The sequence below is a fragment of the Accipiter gentilis genome, chromosome 2, assembly GCF_929443795.1.
Source record: "Accipiter gentilis chromosome 2, bAccGen1.1, whole genome shotgun sequence".
In the NCBI taxonomy this organism is placed as follows: Eukaryota; Metazoa; Chordata; class Aves; order Accipitriformes; family Accipitridae; genus Astur; species Astur gentilis.
Genome location: NC_064881.1, coordinates 17,712,412 through 17,730,187, shown reverse-complemented (window position 1 = coordinate 17,730,187; position 17,776 = coordinate 17,712,412). Strand labels below are relative to the sequence as shown.

Here is a 17,776-nt window from a genome sequence, read left to right as displayed (position 1 = left end):
TTGCTACATGGATTACTCATCATTTGTTCCATTAAAAAGTTATTTACACACCCAAGTCTTTACAGAATCCTCACCTAAGTAATGTGAACTCCCCCCCCCCCCCCCCCCCCCCGCAGCTTTAAAGAGCAGTTGAAAACTGAGAACTATGTCAATACCGAGCTGAAAAAGTCTCTGAAATGAGAGGATGTTGGACACTTCTGTTTGGCCTCTGGGAGGACAAGAGCATTGGTTGCACAGGCTTAAGGCTGACACTTATCATATCATGCCCACAAATAAAGTAGGTCTGAGATAATGGGGACAGCTAAATAAATATCAGCTTACATAAGCAGGATACACTTTCCACTCTATATGTTATAGATTAGCTAAGTTACACATATGATAGCAATATTAAAGCCATTTTTACATTATGCAAAGCATAAGTATGAAATAAGAGAAAATATTAGTATTGGTCTCTGTGTAACAAAAATATGAGCTAATGAATAAACATTTTTTCCAAGTGAAAAAATAGCAGCAAAAAATGGCTTTAAAATAAGTCATAAAAAACCCACAAGTTCAAATATTTACATCATACGGATCAACTTACTAAAATCACTTTCTAGCCCAAACAAGGTAACTTCAACACATACACAAAACTGGTATATTTCTAAAAACTGTCATTTGCATTTTGACTATCTCTTCCACGTAAACTGGCACCGCAGATATAGTCAGCATGCCCTTGCTAACCTACCCAGGACAGAACCTTTAACATCCACAAGCTGTCCTCTGGCTTAGATTTTCAAACAAAGGACTAAAGGAGTATATTTTACTAGAGCCTTAAATGGATATTTAAATAAGTACTACTGTACTAATGATTGAAAATTTTAAATGGGTAGCAATTGTAATTTTTAAGGACACACAATTGAATTGTACCTAGACCCATAGTTAGGTCCATCATTTCTCATCAGACACTTCTACCATCAAGACTGCAATAGCTTAGGCAACTAAGAATCACTTCATTTCTAGAAGCTGAGATCTGGGTGATTTTAGAAGATGTTATAGGTTTTGGGGTTGTAGAGCTATTTTTAATAACAGCCAAAGCATTATTAATCTTATTCTCTTATGCTTTCTATTTAGAAAACAATGCCTTCAAATCACTGGTGTATGTTTGTGTTTGTTTCTGACACAGCAAAGTAAATTCCCAACCCTGACAGTGATTGCCCAATTAAAGCTTCCTGATGATTTGATTGCTATTAATTTAATGTTAGACTAAATCTGCCTGGTTACAAGTGAAGGCCTTCCTCTTGTAAATCAGGGCCTCACCAACTGCAGCAGGGCTCCCTGTGGGAACACAATGTGCTCACATGGACTGCACTGCAGCCTTGAGACTTGTCAATGCTCTGAACTGTCACACTAAGCAGGGGAGAAGGGAGGAGAAATCAATTTTTTTGAATGTGTGGCACCAATTAATGGGATTAATAGCACTACCAAGCACTGAGGCAGCACAAAGAAAGAAGAGGAAGCAGAAGGGTCATAACGAGCTCAGGGCCTTGCTGTGAAAACTCCTAAACCATGTAAAGACTGTAAAAGCCAGAGAGGTTTGCAGTTTCTGTTCAGATAAACAAGACAAAGGAAAGGGAAACACAAGCACAGAATAATACGTGATAACGCAGCAGGACAGCAGTAGCAGAGGTAGGAACAGCAGCCAGATAACTGGCTACCATTTCAGTACCGTAGCTACTGTGTATTTTATTTCCTCTCCTGACTTCCTAACTTTTTCTTCGGCGTTTAAGTAAATGTTAAGTGGATCTTAATTTTGGCCAACTTCATTCCTCTAATCTTTTTTCTATTACCATAGCGAAACACAGAATAAAATAAATTCTCCTGAGTTTCTCATTTACCTTTGTCCCTTTTTCTGCCCTTCCATCTTTTTCTTTCAGGTATTCCTCCTTCACAGGATAACAAATAGAGATTAAACCTGTTACTCTAGCAATTTAGTCTTCTCTTTCTGTATCCCTTCTTTGTTCCATATTGGTAAGTCTCCATTCAGCCTTTGTCTCCAGATAGCTTCACTATCCTACACTTCGCATTAGACTACAGGCATTATTATCTACTGGCACTATTCTGAACCAGGGCACACTTACAAGGAGCTCTGAAACACCTTTTTTTTTTTTTTCAGGGGGGCTCTACATCATGCAAAAGGATGTGTCTAACTCATTGAGTGAGTTGCAGCCTGCCATTTCTCTAAGGTTAATCCTGTGCAGTCCATCCTCAGCACAATTAGGAGTGGTGTTTCATGATGGTACTCCCAGAGGAATTTCTGCATCTGCAAACCTTGGTTTTGTCCTCAGCTTGTGTTTCCCTGGACATCTCTGCTTTTTCCTGATTAGGCAGGAAGGACAAGATTCTTCAGAATGGTTAGGAAGATAAATACCCACATCACATTGGGTGCATTGAGCATGTCATGCCAAATGGGCCTGGACATGTGCAGTTAATACAATATGTCTGAACAGGAACATACAGCACCTACCACATCTATGTGGAATCTTTGTCCAGCGCACGTGGGATTCTCAGCGTGTCTGAACACTTCAGAGCGCCTACGTGCATTGCATAGGGCATGCACATGCACACACACACACATATCAGTTTGAGAAATCCCAGCAAATCCAGTCACAGAAATACAGTAATCTTAACCTGCCTCTTTTCTTCTCCTTCAAATGAAACTATAGCCTTACTCACATCCATGCCCCCCGATTTCATCTCTACAAAACTATCACAGAATTTGCCTCATAAATTTTTTTTCTTCCTATCTCCCAAGTCTCCAGAGGAGACAGCTTCCACATATTTAGGCTTCTAGGACAAATTCTGCTATCAACAACACAGAGCAGCTTTTCTGCATTAGTGTGCCAAAAGAAACACAGAACTTATCATTCAGAATTCCTTTCCTTGAGATAGATACCTGACCAGAGGAGTCCTTCACAATCATCAGTTTACCTCTCCACTCATACAAATGTCAGCAGAGACACAATGCCTATCAAATTGGAGAGTAATGTAATCTTGATGAAGGAGTTTGTGGCACAGCAGCCAGTGCTAACGGTAGTGCTAAGGACACCTTTAACTCCCTGGCAAATCTATACGCAAGCAGTATTGCCAAGATGAAGTTCTAGAAGTCTGAGTCAGACACAGCAAAACATGCACATTTCTTTAGATGATAAGAAGTTATATTTTCTTGTATTTGCCCTGTGTTTCTCACCCTTCAGTCATACTCTCAGCAACCACAAGCACTAGAACCTTTCTTTAAAAAAAGAAAGTGCAGATCCCACGTAACCATTTGACTGTAGGGACTAAGAAGAGAAAAAGAAGAGAAAAAGAAGAGAAAAAGAAGAGAAAAAGAAGAGAAAAAGAAGAGAAAAAGAAGAGAAAAAGAACGCACTGGCAATGTAGCATTAATCTTTGTTATCCTATCCCCTTCCATTTCCTATCCATTCTCACTTTCACAGTCAGTGTATTCATATGGTCCATTTCCTCCTAATTCTTTAGGCCATCCTCCCTAATTATTCAACTCCCTCTTCTGCTCCTTCACAGAAGGGACTGGGCCAGGCTCCATGACATTTTCCTGACCTATGGGGAACCGCACCTTTAAAAGGCAAGATCCATATGAAGCTAACTTAAGCACACAAGCTCCTGGTGTACAGGGCTGAGCAGTTAGTTCAAACTCATGGAGTGATTGGAGATCACTTACGCTCATCTAGCAGCTTGCTACTGCAGAAGAAGGCAGCTGTACTCCTTCTCCTCACCCTCTGGCCACCTACATTTTCTCTCCTGAGTCAATGCCATGCCCCTCATCAGACCACATGGTGACCCACCAAGCTAAACCAACTGAACACTTTTCACTTCTTTGTAGACTTACTTTTCTTCTATTTCATCTTCCCAAACTGTGTTATTGTAGTATGAGACTACCGCCAGTTCTGGAACAAGGACAGCAGGAATGGGCAGCCAGCAATTAAGATGAACAGGATCTGCAGCAACTAGCTATAAGATCAGCCATAAAACCTGCATTTCTGAGTACTAAACCACCAGTGTCTGGAGTAAAACAAGCAATGAAAGGAGGAATGATTGGATTAAAAAGGCTCCAACACAGCTGAAAGACCCAAACTCTCATGATTCCTGCCCCAGAAAACAGCTCCTCCAGAAGCCAACAAAAGAGCTTGATAAGCATATTGTTCCAGCCACTACAGAGAAATCTGGTGCATGAATAGAGTGATTTTACTCATTGAACATTTCAGGGAGCTGGCAAAATGAGTAGAGAGAAAGAATGCTTCATGTAAATACACAAGAAGGTAACAATTTCCACTCTCTGTATGGAAAGAAATTTTTTAAGAGGTGGCTAATGTAAAATAGCCTTCTACTTATCATGGGTAAGCAGGTTCACATGCATTCTTCATTTTGTATGGACATTTCTTCACAGTGCTATGTAAAATTATGTTCAAAACTGAGGTGTTTCACTGGAAACTCTTATGTTTAATGCAAAGATAATACTTGAATTTTATGTGAATAGGGAAAGAAAAACTGCCCAAACCAACAGAAGAGCAAAACAGAGGGGCATCATAACTTCCACTTAACAACTCTGCCTGAACACTTTTGGATGGAACTAAAAATAGGTATTCAGTGAAACTGAGTAGCCGACAGAGACATTAACACAGCATGGCATATGGTACGTCACATAAAAGTTAAGGCCATCAAAAATGTCTCTGTTACAAGCTTTTTAAAAGGATATTACTCTCTATACTGAGAGCAGATACGGATGTTGGGTTGTCTTGGCAAAGGCACAGGTGTGCTCTTCAAGTGATCAAGCTCTTTTCCTACATCCTAGAATTAAAGTCATGAATCCTTGTTCCTCCTATCAAATGAGTGCTGGTTTTCACCACCTTCAGTAATGTCTGCAACAGCACACTGCCTTAGTCAGGAGGCCAACAGTTTCCTAACAATTCTATTTGAAAATTACTTTGCTTTCAGCTGGGTTTTAACTGTTTCTCATGGTTTCAGGAGGAGAAGCATCTTCTCTTAACACACAAGATATCCCTCTCTCATACTTCACAGCTAGGAGAATAAGAAAGTGTGCATCTGTGCAAGTGGGATAATACAGAAGACAGTCAATAACACCTCATTTTTATCTGGATATTACAGACATTAAGGGGGTTGGGTAGTCTTTGTTCCAAAAGTTGGTAAACATAAAAATGCCTGAAGCCACCTCTCAAAGTCCAGAGGTAACAAAGTATCGCCATTAACTCTCACTCATACAAAAGCACAGATGCTTTCCCCAAAAAATAAAATACCACAAGACAAAAATTTTAAAATCTCAATTAAAAAAACAAACAAAAGAACACAAGCACTAGACAAATGAAAATGAGAAATTATCAGTTCCCACCTCTTCATTTACATAAACAAGAGAGAAAATTGAAAGTAACAAGAGGGAAGAAAAGACATTGAAAAAAGGGAAAGAATATTGATTAGATCTTCAAAATTAGTGGCAAACTGTAAAAGAACATGATGTTAAAATGCTCCTAAATATTATGTTTCTAACTCTATTTTTATCACTTCCATTTAGAAAGTAACACTTTTAAAAGAAGCAAGCACTAATAACAGGTGTCTTTCTAGGGGCATCTTTTCAGTCAGTGCCAAGATAAAGAAGCTGAGTAAGAAACCCACTTGCTCCAGAACAGTAAAGAAGCACATCACATGTGGCAGAAATGCCAGTTAAGGTACTAGCTTCCCCCTTCCCTCTCAGAAGCTCCAAAACGACCAGAGGGCTGAGACTGTGCTGACTCTGGGGTACAGATAGCATCTAGCCCACTTGGAAAAGCATAGATCAGTAACAGCAAAGAACACATTAGAAGAAAAATCAAAGACTGAGTTAAAGCCATTAAAGTTTTTTATTTAATATTTGACATTTCCATTTGTCCTTTGTACCAAAAGACTGGATTAATCAAAAGAAACAAAACAGTTGAAGAGCTTACTTCAGGCTTAATTAACACCATGCATTAAATATCATCCAAAACTTGGAAGAGACTTCATAATGTGATTAAAAAAAAAAGAAAAAAAGAGCAGTAGTAGTGGGCTTATTTTGATCCAGGCTGATTCATTACAACAAGGGTTGCAGACAAAAATTCAAAATCATCATTGTCCCACTGCATGTCCTAGAGCAAAGTCATTAGACTCATTTTATTTTATTTTATTCTATTTTATTTTAAACGGGAACATCTGCTAGCTCTAGAACTTAATATTGAGCAGCCAGGCTCTGCTGGTACATGATAGTGAGAGCAACTCAATTGAGAACTACCTCTCATCTTCCCAGCTATTTTTTATGGCAAGCCAGTAATACCTTCTCCTCCCCCTCTCAGGAAACAAAGTAATTGTTATTTTGAGAGTTTAAAAACATGAAAAGTTAATGTAAAAAAAAATAAGTTATTCTGATTCTTTCATTTTCTCATTTCATATCTTAGATACAATTCCTCAAATGTAATTATTATTCTGTATCTTGTGCCCAGAAGGAAAATTTTTTTAAAAGCAATTAAGAAAGCTCACATTTCCCATTCAGGAAAGTAATGTTTTTGCCACTGTGGAAACAAGGTTTATCTGATTATCATCTATGTTTGTGACCCCATAAATGCATACCTGTATCAGTGATCTCTTTCACTGTCTCTTTCTAGTATTCTTTTTAAACCTTCCACTAATTTCAGACAAAATCCCAGAGGAGAAGACACCACAAAAATGCAAGTTCTTTCAAATGTTGAGAAATTAACTAGTCAGGTAGCAAGACCAAAACATGTGATTCTCCTCATTCAGAACCAACCTCCTTTCTTAAACCCAGATTCCACAGGAGAGAAGAATTATGAATGCCTCATCCACAGCGAAATTTCTGATAACTTTTGTATCTTGTTGGTCACCACAAAATCCAAGCAAAAAGCATAAAGCCGTTGCTCATGGAACTGTTTGTTATTGGGAAAAGGTCTATCTATAGTTTTTAATCAGGGTTTTTCACTTGTTTTGCCTTAAAGACAACCTTAGCAAGGCAACTATTACAATGCACAGTGAATTCTCAAAAAAGCAAAGGACATCTCTGCACCATTTTTTTCCATTTGACTTTCATTCCCCTTAAGTAGGTCTTTTACTTCAGTGCACATCAAGGCTACCACAAAGTCCTACTGTAGCAGGCAACAAAAAAAATTAGAACTTATAAATGATTCCCTACCCCCCACTGTGTAACACTGCAGCATTTCTACATCACTGCTGGTTTCCACACATCCGTAGAAAAACAGCTAATATTGGCTTCTCTGAAAGAGGGACTGCCAGGCTGAAACAATGTCACTGGGTAATCAGTTAGTACCTAAAATGATGCTTGTGATGTCTAAGTACTGAAAAACTTGGTCTTCCAAAGGCTCCATCTAGCTGCCTGAAATTAAATGCTTCTCAAAGTGAATTCACATCATCCAGAATACAGACCCCTTCATGCTAGCAACAGAATCTAACCCGTTAAGCATAATACCAAAATAAAATAAAAGAAGATTTGAGCAAGCTCAAAAGAAAACAATTCTTTGATAGCATCCCTATCACTCACATTGCAGATATTGCAGCTTAAAACATAACTTGATACTGTGAGGAATCTTAAACTGGTAAATGAGATGCTCAAGTTGACTGTGTCTACATTTGTGTATTTAAGAACTGAGGGCAAACGTTGCTTCAAAAGATGGTCCAAACTCCAGAATTCATTCCCAAACTTTGGCTAACTCAGTCACAAGGTGCACTACAAATACTGTTAGTCACCAAACAGGTGCATTAGGATGCGTTAAGGTTTAAGTCAGAAGCCTAGTTATTTTATTTAAATTAAATAATGGAAGCCAGTGCATAATATACACCAATAATGCAGTCTCATTTAGGAAAAAAAACCCCATAAATTAAAAAAAAAAAAAATTAGTTTCCTATTATATTTGCTTCAGAAATTTTTTCTGCTAAAAAAACCCAAGGCGAGTGTGGTAAAATGAATGCAGCCTTTGTGTTGTTCAAAATGAAAATTATAGTTCTAAACCCACATTACTTCGAGAAAAATTCTTAGGTAGCCAGGGGTTTGGTATGTTTATTTTGAGAAGAGTTATTTCGGTTTTTTATAACTCAAAGAAATTACAGTCTTCTGGTTTGTGTAACAACAGTGTACCTGCCGGATGCTTTTTAGCTACAGTTCTATAAATAAGAAAACTCCAAAACACTAAATTTATCTTGGAGCTCTTGAAGATTTATTGCAATCTGTTCTTAAGAGTGCTGATGCAGCTTTCAAATTCACAGAAACTAACTGTCAGGTTGCCCAAATGAGAACACAACTGAAGAGTCATACAGAAGTCTAGATGTATGGATACTCACAGGCAGCAGGATTATTCATTGAGATTATTAGCACACGAAAAGAATTGGTTGGATTGGATGCTTGAAATGCAAAGTGGGTCAACACTTCACTCAGACAGAAATGAGTGGGTGCTGATTCTGAATACTCTGTCCCAGCCAATTTTAGGCACACACCTCCTGTTCACATTTTAGAAAGATGGAAAAAAACAACGGAGAAGCTTCATCACAGAAATAATTCATATTTAGAATTCTTGTTACATTCCAAGTTAAATCTAAAAAAAAAAAAACCTAAAAAAATAAATCAGGTAGTGCTACGCTACATATTACCACAAAAATCCCAGAAGAGAGGCGTTTCTAAAGGGCATTCCTCAACCTAAACTAGGTGTCTAACCACAGTATTCTCAGATGCCAATAATCTATTACAGAAACATGTCTAAGCTTTCAAAAGCAAAAGAAAAAAAAAAGTAAAAACATAACACACAAAACCTACACAACCTAAACAGAACAGGATAAGCCAACTCATGAAACCTGACAGAATTTAAGGGGTTAACTTAAGACCTTACTGTCAGCACTAACAACACCTGCATGGCCTGGGGCATTTAGAAGTTGACCTATGGGTTCAGAGGAATTTTACCTGCAAAAACCTTAGGCACCTGTAAAATGAAATGGCAGAGAAGTAACAGTTTTGAAAAAACATGATTTGAGGACCGACATTCAACAGGGGGAAATGAGGCTGAAGTATCAAAGTTGTTTTGCAATCTGTTTTAAATCTCAAAATGGACACAGTCTTAGATGTACACACTAATTCCCACCCACCTTCCTTCCCACCTCTAAGCCATAAATAAGAATTTAACTAGTAAAAATGTTTGGAATCAAGCGAATCTGTGTGTTACTATTCATAGCTGAGTGGATAGGACTTCCTACTATCCGTTAACAGGTACTGGTAGTCAGTACAAGACTGATGCCTGCTAAGTCAGCCTAGGCTCATTAATTCTTTCACCATAAGGTTACTCCTACCTTTCTTTATAGAGATGGAAACAACTTTTTAACCAAGGGAGGGCCTACAGTCTTCCTGCATCTCACATGTCAGCACTTCTTTTGAACACTTCTCTTTTACACAAATTAGACAAACCATACAAAACTTCAGCAAAGAAATAAAACTGACAGAGGTTGTTAAGTAGATACTGCTAGTTAATGAAGTACCAAAAGCCCTAACCATGGTAACAGAAGGCCACAAATACAGGACAGAATTGAGAAAAGAGACACTACCAGGATAACTGCAAGCAACTGGAACAGAATGACCAGCTAGCAACTAACAGCATCTACTGATCAACTTTAATGCAGGGGAATTGTACTTCATCATCAGGAAACCACTGTTCCAGTCATCAGCTAACCGTGCCTTCATAAGTGTCTAAGATCTATGGCGTTAAGTCCTCCTGATCACTGATCATTCACTATGCAAGTATGCAATATGACTTGTTTATGCATCACCATCCCTGCCTTCATCTCAGAAAGCATGCATGTCCTCTCTCCACTTTCTTCTTTCCTGTGACTGCCCTCAATTACCCAGTATTATTTTATGCACTTCCTAAAATGTTGGCTTGAAGCATATATTGAGCAATTTTAGTCATAACCTGCTTAGCAAATAACACTGCAGAAAACTGAATCCAAGTCCACTCTGTTCTGACTTGCTATTAGAAAATTAGTACTCACTGCAAAAAAAGATGGCTGTCATCCATGACAAGTGGTGATTAATTAGCATCAAAACCAGAAGTGGTGTAAGAAAATGCGAGCTGTTCCCGAATGAACGAGGAAGCACAGGTCTCTCTTCTCAATGTGTCAGAACTTTTGGAGACATGAAAAACTGATGCTTTAATGAATATATCTGACTGTGAACACATGGTATTCTTGATATACCACAATGCATATATAATAGGAATACTACTATAGAGCGTAAGCTTCACCCTATGCATAGTCTTTGATCAATTCCCGTCAACTTCAAATACATGTCTTCCCCTTACTAAGTACTACAAGATCAAGCACAGGTTACAGATCTTAAAAAAGACTGTTGAGAACAAAAAATACATCACCAAAATTAAATATGTAAGTAGATTTTAAACGGCTAATCAGGAAGTGAAGGAGATAGGAATTACGATCCCCCTCCTCCCAGTGTTATGGATAAAAATAACTTTAAACAGCTACATGAATGCTACAGCCCCATATCTTAAATCCACTCCCTAGTATTCAGGTGTAATGGGTTTCACACAAAAATCTCTTCCCGGTATACAGGAGTGCACTAACAACCTGTAGACAGCCTGCAAGGTTATGCAAAGAGCCTTCCACAGAGTCTTTCTACCATGATGAATTTCCTACATTATGGTGATTAGTGAAATATTTAGTGATATATGAAATGCTATAACAAATACAACTTCTTCATTTTTTCCTCCACTATTGATAACTAAAGCATGCTCCTATTTAAACAATAGAGATGAGCACGTTACACTACAGAAAAACTAGGTTAAAACACAGTGACTCAGAACAGTGATGTCAAGTAGTTTCTTTGAATTTTAATGTTTAAGACAATGGGTTAAGACATTTTAGAAGAAAATGACAGCTGTCAGGGGCCTAACTCCTCAACAACCCCAAGGCACTTAATTCCCATTGAAATATACAGGTGTCAGTTACGTATATAGCCCCAGCAACTGTGTGGATTGAAGAGTCTTTATTTGGAAATTGGACCACACAAATGTTTCAGTTTATATGAATTCTAGAACTAGAAAAATCACCTGCTGTTCCCTAGTACCCAGTTACCATTCCATCAAACAGGGGTTTATTTATTGCAAAATATCTAACACCTCTGACACTGAGCCAATATAATCCTTCACAACAACCTCAGCCCATGCAAAATACAAAACCTGACCCTTAGCAAACAGTTTTCTACAAAATTTGAACCTTTCTTATGAGGGTTGGCAAATGCTACCCAAAACATACACTGAAGACAAGGCATCCACCGGACCAGAATAAAAAAGATTTCATACATAGCAAGCTTGATTGAGAACAAGTTAAATACTGAAAAAGGAAGACTTGTGTCTTGGGATAATACTGCCAGAGTATAATATATGTGCATTTAGATGTAAAAACTGTATGAGAAACAGGATGATAAAATGTAATAATCACGATTGCTCCAGCACCCTTTCAAATTCTAAGTATTCGTAGCTTATGCACCAAAACAGTAAAATATTCACATCTGTGCATCTACAAATCCAAGCAAGTGCATCTTTGTAAGACCAAGGAAAATCTATAACAAAAATACGGTTCCCAAGTGTACGACTGCAGATAAAAATTTCTGAAAACACCATCGACACGGACTTTTCGCAGGACAGATTTCCTCCCGAGTCCCCGGTCCAGAGGGCTGGTTCCCCGGCGGGCAGGCATCCCACCCTCTCCCTCCTCGCTAGCCGGTCGCCGAAGGACAGCGTCTCGGGTCTCGCCCGCGGGCCGTGCGGCGCCCACCCACGCCCCCCGAGACTCGCTGCTCAGCGCTGCCGCCCTAGAGACGAGGAGGGGGGCTTGGGAGCGCCCCCTCCCCGTCACGGCGGACGGGAGGTGAGCCGGTACGCCGCTCCCCGCGGCCGGACGGCCGGCGCCGGGCCGCCGTCCCACCACGGCGGGGCTCCGCGGCTGGCGAGGCGAGGCGAGCAGAGCCGCGTGGGCGCCTGCAGGGACTGGGGCCGCGGGTGGGAGGGCGAAGGGGCACCTCTTTCACGACCCGCCTGGGCGCGTGTGAAGCAGAGGGCGGCGCGCCCGCGGCGGGGCGAAGCAGCGGGGCACATCGGCGGGATAGCGGGGCAGGGAGAGCTGCGCGGAGCTCCGACAGACACTCGGAGGGGCGCGGAGGAGGGACACGAGGGCACACGGGTGGTACGGGGCGGCAGGGCAGGGGGTGCCGGCGCTGCCCTCCCCCTCCCCAGCCGGGCAGACGCCGAAGCGGCGCCTCGAACTCGTCCTCGCCCCTGCGCTCACCTGTGCTGCGCGGGGAGCCGCGGCCATCGGGGGGGCCGGCCGGCAAGAGCGCACCTTACCTCGAAGAGGGGACCGATCTTATTCTTCTCCAGGTAGGCTTGGATCCTGGTCTGCTGGTGAGACGCCATGAAGAGCTCCGGAGGCGGGGGCTGGAGCTCCTCTTCCCCGGCGGCGGCTGCAGTCCCTCCGGCTGCTCGCGGCTCGCTCCCCCGCCGCCCAAGGGCTACCACAGCGGGAGCGGGGTGAGGCGCTGCGAAGGGGCGGCAGCCCGAAGTCCCCGGGACGGAGCTAACTCAGGTAACCGCGGGAGGGGGGGCGGTTAGCCGGGTGCCAGTCGCCCGCTGTAACGGGGCGCGGGGCGGCGGCGGGCTGTCTCCCCTCAGGGAGCAGCGGGCCGGCGCTGCCTGGAGCGGAGCATGGTGCAGGGCAGAGAAGAGCTGCAAAGGCGGCCCCCGAGCCCGAGCCGGTCCGCGCTCTGTGTGTGTGTGTGTGTGTGTGTGTGTGGTGTGTGTGCGCGCGCGCCTGTGCCTGGCAGCGCCTTGGTTACGGGAACAGCCGCGGCTCGAGCTGCCGCCCTCGCGACAGCGCCGCTCCCGAAGCCGATGGCCGGGGGCTCCTGTCAGCGCCGCGGCCGTTGGCGCCCGTTGACGCCCGGGCTCCGGCGCACAAAAGGCGGGAGCGAGAGAAGGGGGAGGAGGGCGGGCGGAAAGGAGGGAGGTGGGGGCTGCTCTGCCTCCTTCCCGCCGCCGCTCCCTCTGCCCTCCCGGGAACGGGCTTCTCCACACACCCCCCTCCGCGTACGCTGCTCTGCGCACCGGCGTTTTACCAGGGTCCCCACCCTGCTCTGCGCCCCCAGGCTGGGAGCCGCCCGCCCGGGCGGGCTTGAGCTCCGCGGGCCGCCCGGTGTGAGGGGCCTGACCGGCACTCGCAAACTTCACCTGGTGGAGGGTCGCGGGGAGTGAGTGAAACGAGTCTCTGGGATAGAAGGGAATGGGGGTGCAGGGACTAGAGCCAGCGCTTTTCCTTAAATTTTGTTTAAATTACTTTTAAATCTTAAAATATTACCTTTCTTACGATACCGATGAAATTCCCTATTAGCGACATTGAGCATCTCACTACAATAATACAAGCAGCTATGTAGGTGCGCCCGGTTGCAGGTTGTGTCGAGTTCCTTCCAACAGCCAAGGGCTCTAGTCCAAAACCTGGTGGAGGAAATAAGAAATTTCCAGCTAGCTTCAGGGAATAGTGAGTTAATGGCTACATCAAAGAAGCAGTACTTATTCTTTCTCCACTTCAAGTAATTAGTTCCCCACCTTTTCTGGAAGCAGGGTCATAACCAGCTTTTTTTTTTCTTCCCTCAGAGAAGAACAAACAAAAACAAGCTTCTCGGGATTTGACACTTCTGTTCTTCTGCAATAACTGATTCTGCTGTACCAGCATTCACCTGTTAAAAAAAACCAAACCACCACACAGTAAAGAACACATATCTTATTTTTTTATAAGATTTTTTTTTTTAAAGCACAAAACAGCTTTGAAGAATATTGGGAACATTCAGCACATCTGCTGAATCAGGCTGCCTGCTCCCAATCAAGTAGTGTTCTGCAAATGCGAGAGTACAAGCCTCTCCTGATTCAGAAACTGTCAAAGGATGAATTTTGTCAGGAGTAAAAAGATTGGGAGTTCTGCTCCCACAGCCATTGATTGTTGTTTGACTTCAAAGTCCTTCTTACTGACCTAAAACTCATGCCTCTACCTAGAAGGAGGTCAGGTGTAAGTGTATTATAAAGAGTTTGCAGTGCACTGTGTAACATAAGCAATAGCTTGTAGAATGCTTTAATGGTTTTGCTGGAACATACTCAAGTTTCACTGCTCATCACAGTGAGGCAGAGTGTTTATTTTCCATAGTAGCCACTAAAATATGGCCTTTTTTTATTTGGATTTTTAGTGTGTTGGTAATCTAAGATTCATACCAGCTTAGAGTTTTAGAATATCATCTCCAGCAAAGTACAGCTGCTTTGCCTGGTGCCACTTAAAGAATATGGTGCTAACCTAGTTTAATCAGCCTAATGAGGATCATACAATCATAACTGTAATTGCCAGTGATGCAGGTCCTCCATAGTGGCTCTAATGATTCCCATCAGATGAGGATGTTTGTAAAATTTCACAAATCTCACCAGAACCCAGACTGCTCCAATAGATAAAAGTCTCCCACTTTGCAAAATGATGCTTCCCTCCCATGATCCAAAAATGAGAACATATGTTTCTATGGCCCTACACAGCCTGACTTTTCAAAGCAGTGGTAGTTCCAGACCTGCTGGGACCTGACCGCACCAGGACCTGCAAACTGTCACTGCTCTATGTAAACCAATATGAGGACTGAAGAAAAGAAACAAGACTATTGGCAATACAAATAGAAAAGAGAACTTATTAAATGAGGTTTTAAAGATAGCATAACTGTCTGTGGTTGCATATTGTGCAACTAGCTAGATCCTAAGTTCTCAGTGTTAAAACCTCAGGGTTTTGGTTGTAGGTTTTATTTTTCTCCCACAGAATGGTTGAGGTTGGAAGGGACTGGTCCAGCCCCCATGCTACAGCAGGGTCACCTAGAGCTGGTTGCCCAGCACTATTTCCAGATGGCTTTTGAGTATCTCCAAGGATGATGGATCTTTCTGGTATCTGTTCTCATTTTTGCTTCCTATATGCCTAGACCTTCTTTGCCCTCTCTTAATCCTCACCCAGATTTATAATCTAGACTTTCCAGTTGCCTTGAGAGACACACTAGCAATCCCACTGTGGCTGGGAAAGGTTCCAAGGCCAAATGCAGAATTAGCTTTCTAAATAGACACATCTCATAATCCCACAGCTCCTATAACACTTAACTGACAGGTTATCCTTTGATATGGATAAGGCACTGTAGGGGAGATATAAACACAGACAGTTCCTTACCAAGAGCTTTGTGCTACTGTTTCCTAGTTGAAGGTCTCCAGCAGCTCCCTGACAGAAAGCTCCCTGAGTGCTGAAGTATGGGAGTGCAGGTGTCTCCTGCAGAGAGCATAGGCTCAGTGGCATGATAAAGTAGGAAAAGGAACTTCACTGTTAGTGTTTTTTCCTCTTTTTTCCAAGAAAGCACAAAAAATATTGCTAGATTTAAGAAAAGCCACACTAAGATAACTATCAATAAATACCTGTAATTTGCCAAAAAGCACAGTGAGCTGGGTATGTCCCTTCTGTCCTCTCAGTTGTTAGAAGAAAAACATATTTTTTTTCTTTAATTAAGATATTTTAAGTTAGCTTTTAAAATTGGTATTAAATGAACTTTCATTTTAATACCAAAGCATAACAGATTTAAAAAAAAATCTCTTGGATTAAAATTACTGATTGGGACATGCATAAGCTTATATTACTCTCAGCAATCTTTTTGCATAAGCAACTGAAACTAAATTACTTTACAACCCAAGTAATAAAATAGAGTCTCTTTATTTTGCTTTGCCATGATCCTTGCTTCATTTTCTAGATACTTTTCTTTAAAGAACAGTATACAGCATGTACATCTACCTAACACTCAGGACTGAACTGCAATAACAGAAATGACTGCAAGAATTTGCACACAGACATCAAAAAATGAAAGGTGTCCCAATTTCAAATTATATGCACCACGCAAAGTAAAAACCGTAAGATAAAAAAACAAACAGGGAGGCAAAAGAACAGAGGTAATTTTAAGATGCTTGGCAACACACTCTATTCAGTTTTTATCCTGTGTCCACACCTGTGATGTCTGAGCTCCATGCTTCTTATGTTCTTGGTTTTCTCATCCTTCGCTCTTCTCACCAAGAGAAGAGCGTGCATGTTTTGGTAGGTAGTAAGGTTTGACTTACTTAGTTCAAGGACTTCACTAGAGTAGGGACCCATTAAGTAATTCTATAGTACTCTACATAATTTCAGTCCTGTCATCCATTTTTCAGGAATAAGATTGCTGCAGTTCCAACATTGAGCACTGAATTTTCAAAGTTATGGGTACTTGCAGTACCCATTCATCATTGCTGGAGTTAAAATACCCAGGCTTTACATGCAAAGAAAGTGTTCTTCAGGAGGCAGACCTGCCACTGCCTAGCAGAAAAGGAAACTGATGACTTGGTTGTCTGTAAAGGTACTCTGTGGGTCACAAATACCTGGCGCCAAGTCAACAATTTTCTCCCTGCTGGCTAAAATTTGATCCATATGCTCTGTAGGAAGTTCATTTTTTGAGATGGCATCTGGACTGCAAAAAAGACATTAAGATCTAAGAGAAATCTATATAGTGGTAATATATTAATTTATTAACCTTTACATGGCTTTTTAGCTCCCATGCATAAAGTGCTTTATGTTATATAGTTTTTGATATCTTATGTATCAGCTATCAAAAATCATCAGAAACTCCTTAAAGAACCTTTCAAAAATAATTAGGGGAAAAAAAAGAACAACTAGCAGGCACATTAAAAGAGGTAGTATTCATCAAGACCTGCTGATATGTTCTTTATAAATCTTTCAATTTTGTCAATGTTTCCTTTAATGTAATAAGTTTGTAACAAAGAATTCTTCTTCCATTACTGTGGTCTGTTTCTATTGAGTTTGATATGCTATGCAAAGTCGTTATCTACTTCATGAAGAGGTAAGAGAGCCATTAGTCAACAGCTGACTAAATGTAGTTCTTAAAGTGTGCTTGTACTTTAAAAAAAATGCAGCTAAAGTTATCATCAGGAAAATAAAATCCCTGAGTTCCTGCACTTTATACATGAGGCATTATTTTTTATTGCTAAAGCATAGCCTTGGAACTTTACAAACCCCTGTTGTAAAATTTCCTAAAACAGCACACACACACGCACACACACACAGTGGCTGAATATTGCACTGCTTCAAGCTGTTTAAAATAATGGAGGTCTAGCAGTTCCTGACCTAGAAAGCTGCCATCTAGCTTTTTATTTAGTATTCCCCTAAAAACAGATCTGCTCAGATAGCATGTTGTCAAAAGAAATTGAAGCATCTTAGTACATTTTACTGAAATACCCAATTTACCTTTTATCCCATATCAAGTTAGCAGACAGAACTGTGAATAACATCACCGGAGGGCTCATGTTAATGATTTGGTATACTTAATTTTGTTTGGTGGGGTTTTTTAAACCTACTCAGTAAAGGATAATATCCCCACAGGCATCAGCTTGAGTTTAGACAGCCTTGAATATCCTTTCTATAGTTTTCTATTCACACCAAGACAAGAGCCATACAACTCCAAAATGTGGGCTAGACTCGAGCCTGTTGTAAAGAGCAAGGATTCCTTTGCATCATCATTCTAGAGAATTCAGCCTAAGTTTTGGATATTTTGTCCTTTATACAGTGTGATCTTGGC

At 41.4% G+C, this 17,776-nt stretch overlaps 1 protein-coding gene across 1 annotated transcript in view; it reads right to left on the bottom strand.

The window, feature by feature from the left end:
* C2H8orf34 (chromosome 2 C8orf34 homolog) overlaps positions 1 to 12,674 on the bottom strand; it is a 176,947-nt gene extending 164,273 nt beyond the window's left edge. The window contains exon 1 of the mRNA XM_049828656.1: positions 12,453 to 12,674. Coding sequence (XP_049684613.1) covers positions 12,453 to 12,521 — 69 coding nt within the window. The 5' untranslated portion in view covers positions 12,522 to 12,674. The remainder of the gene's footprint in view (positions 1 to 12,452) is intronic.
* Positions 12,675 to 17,776: the final 5,102 nt, after the last annotated feature.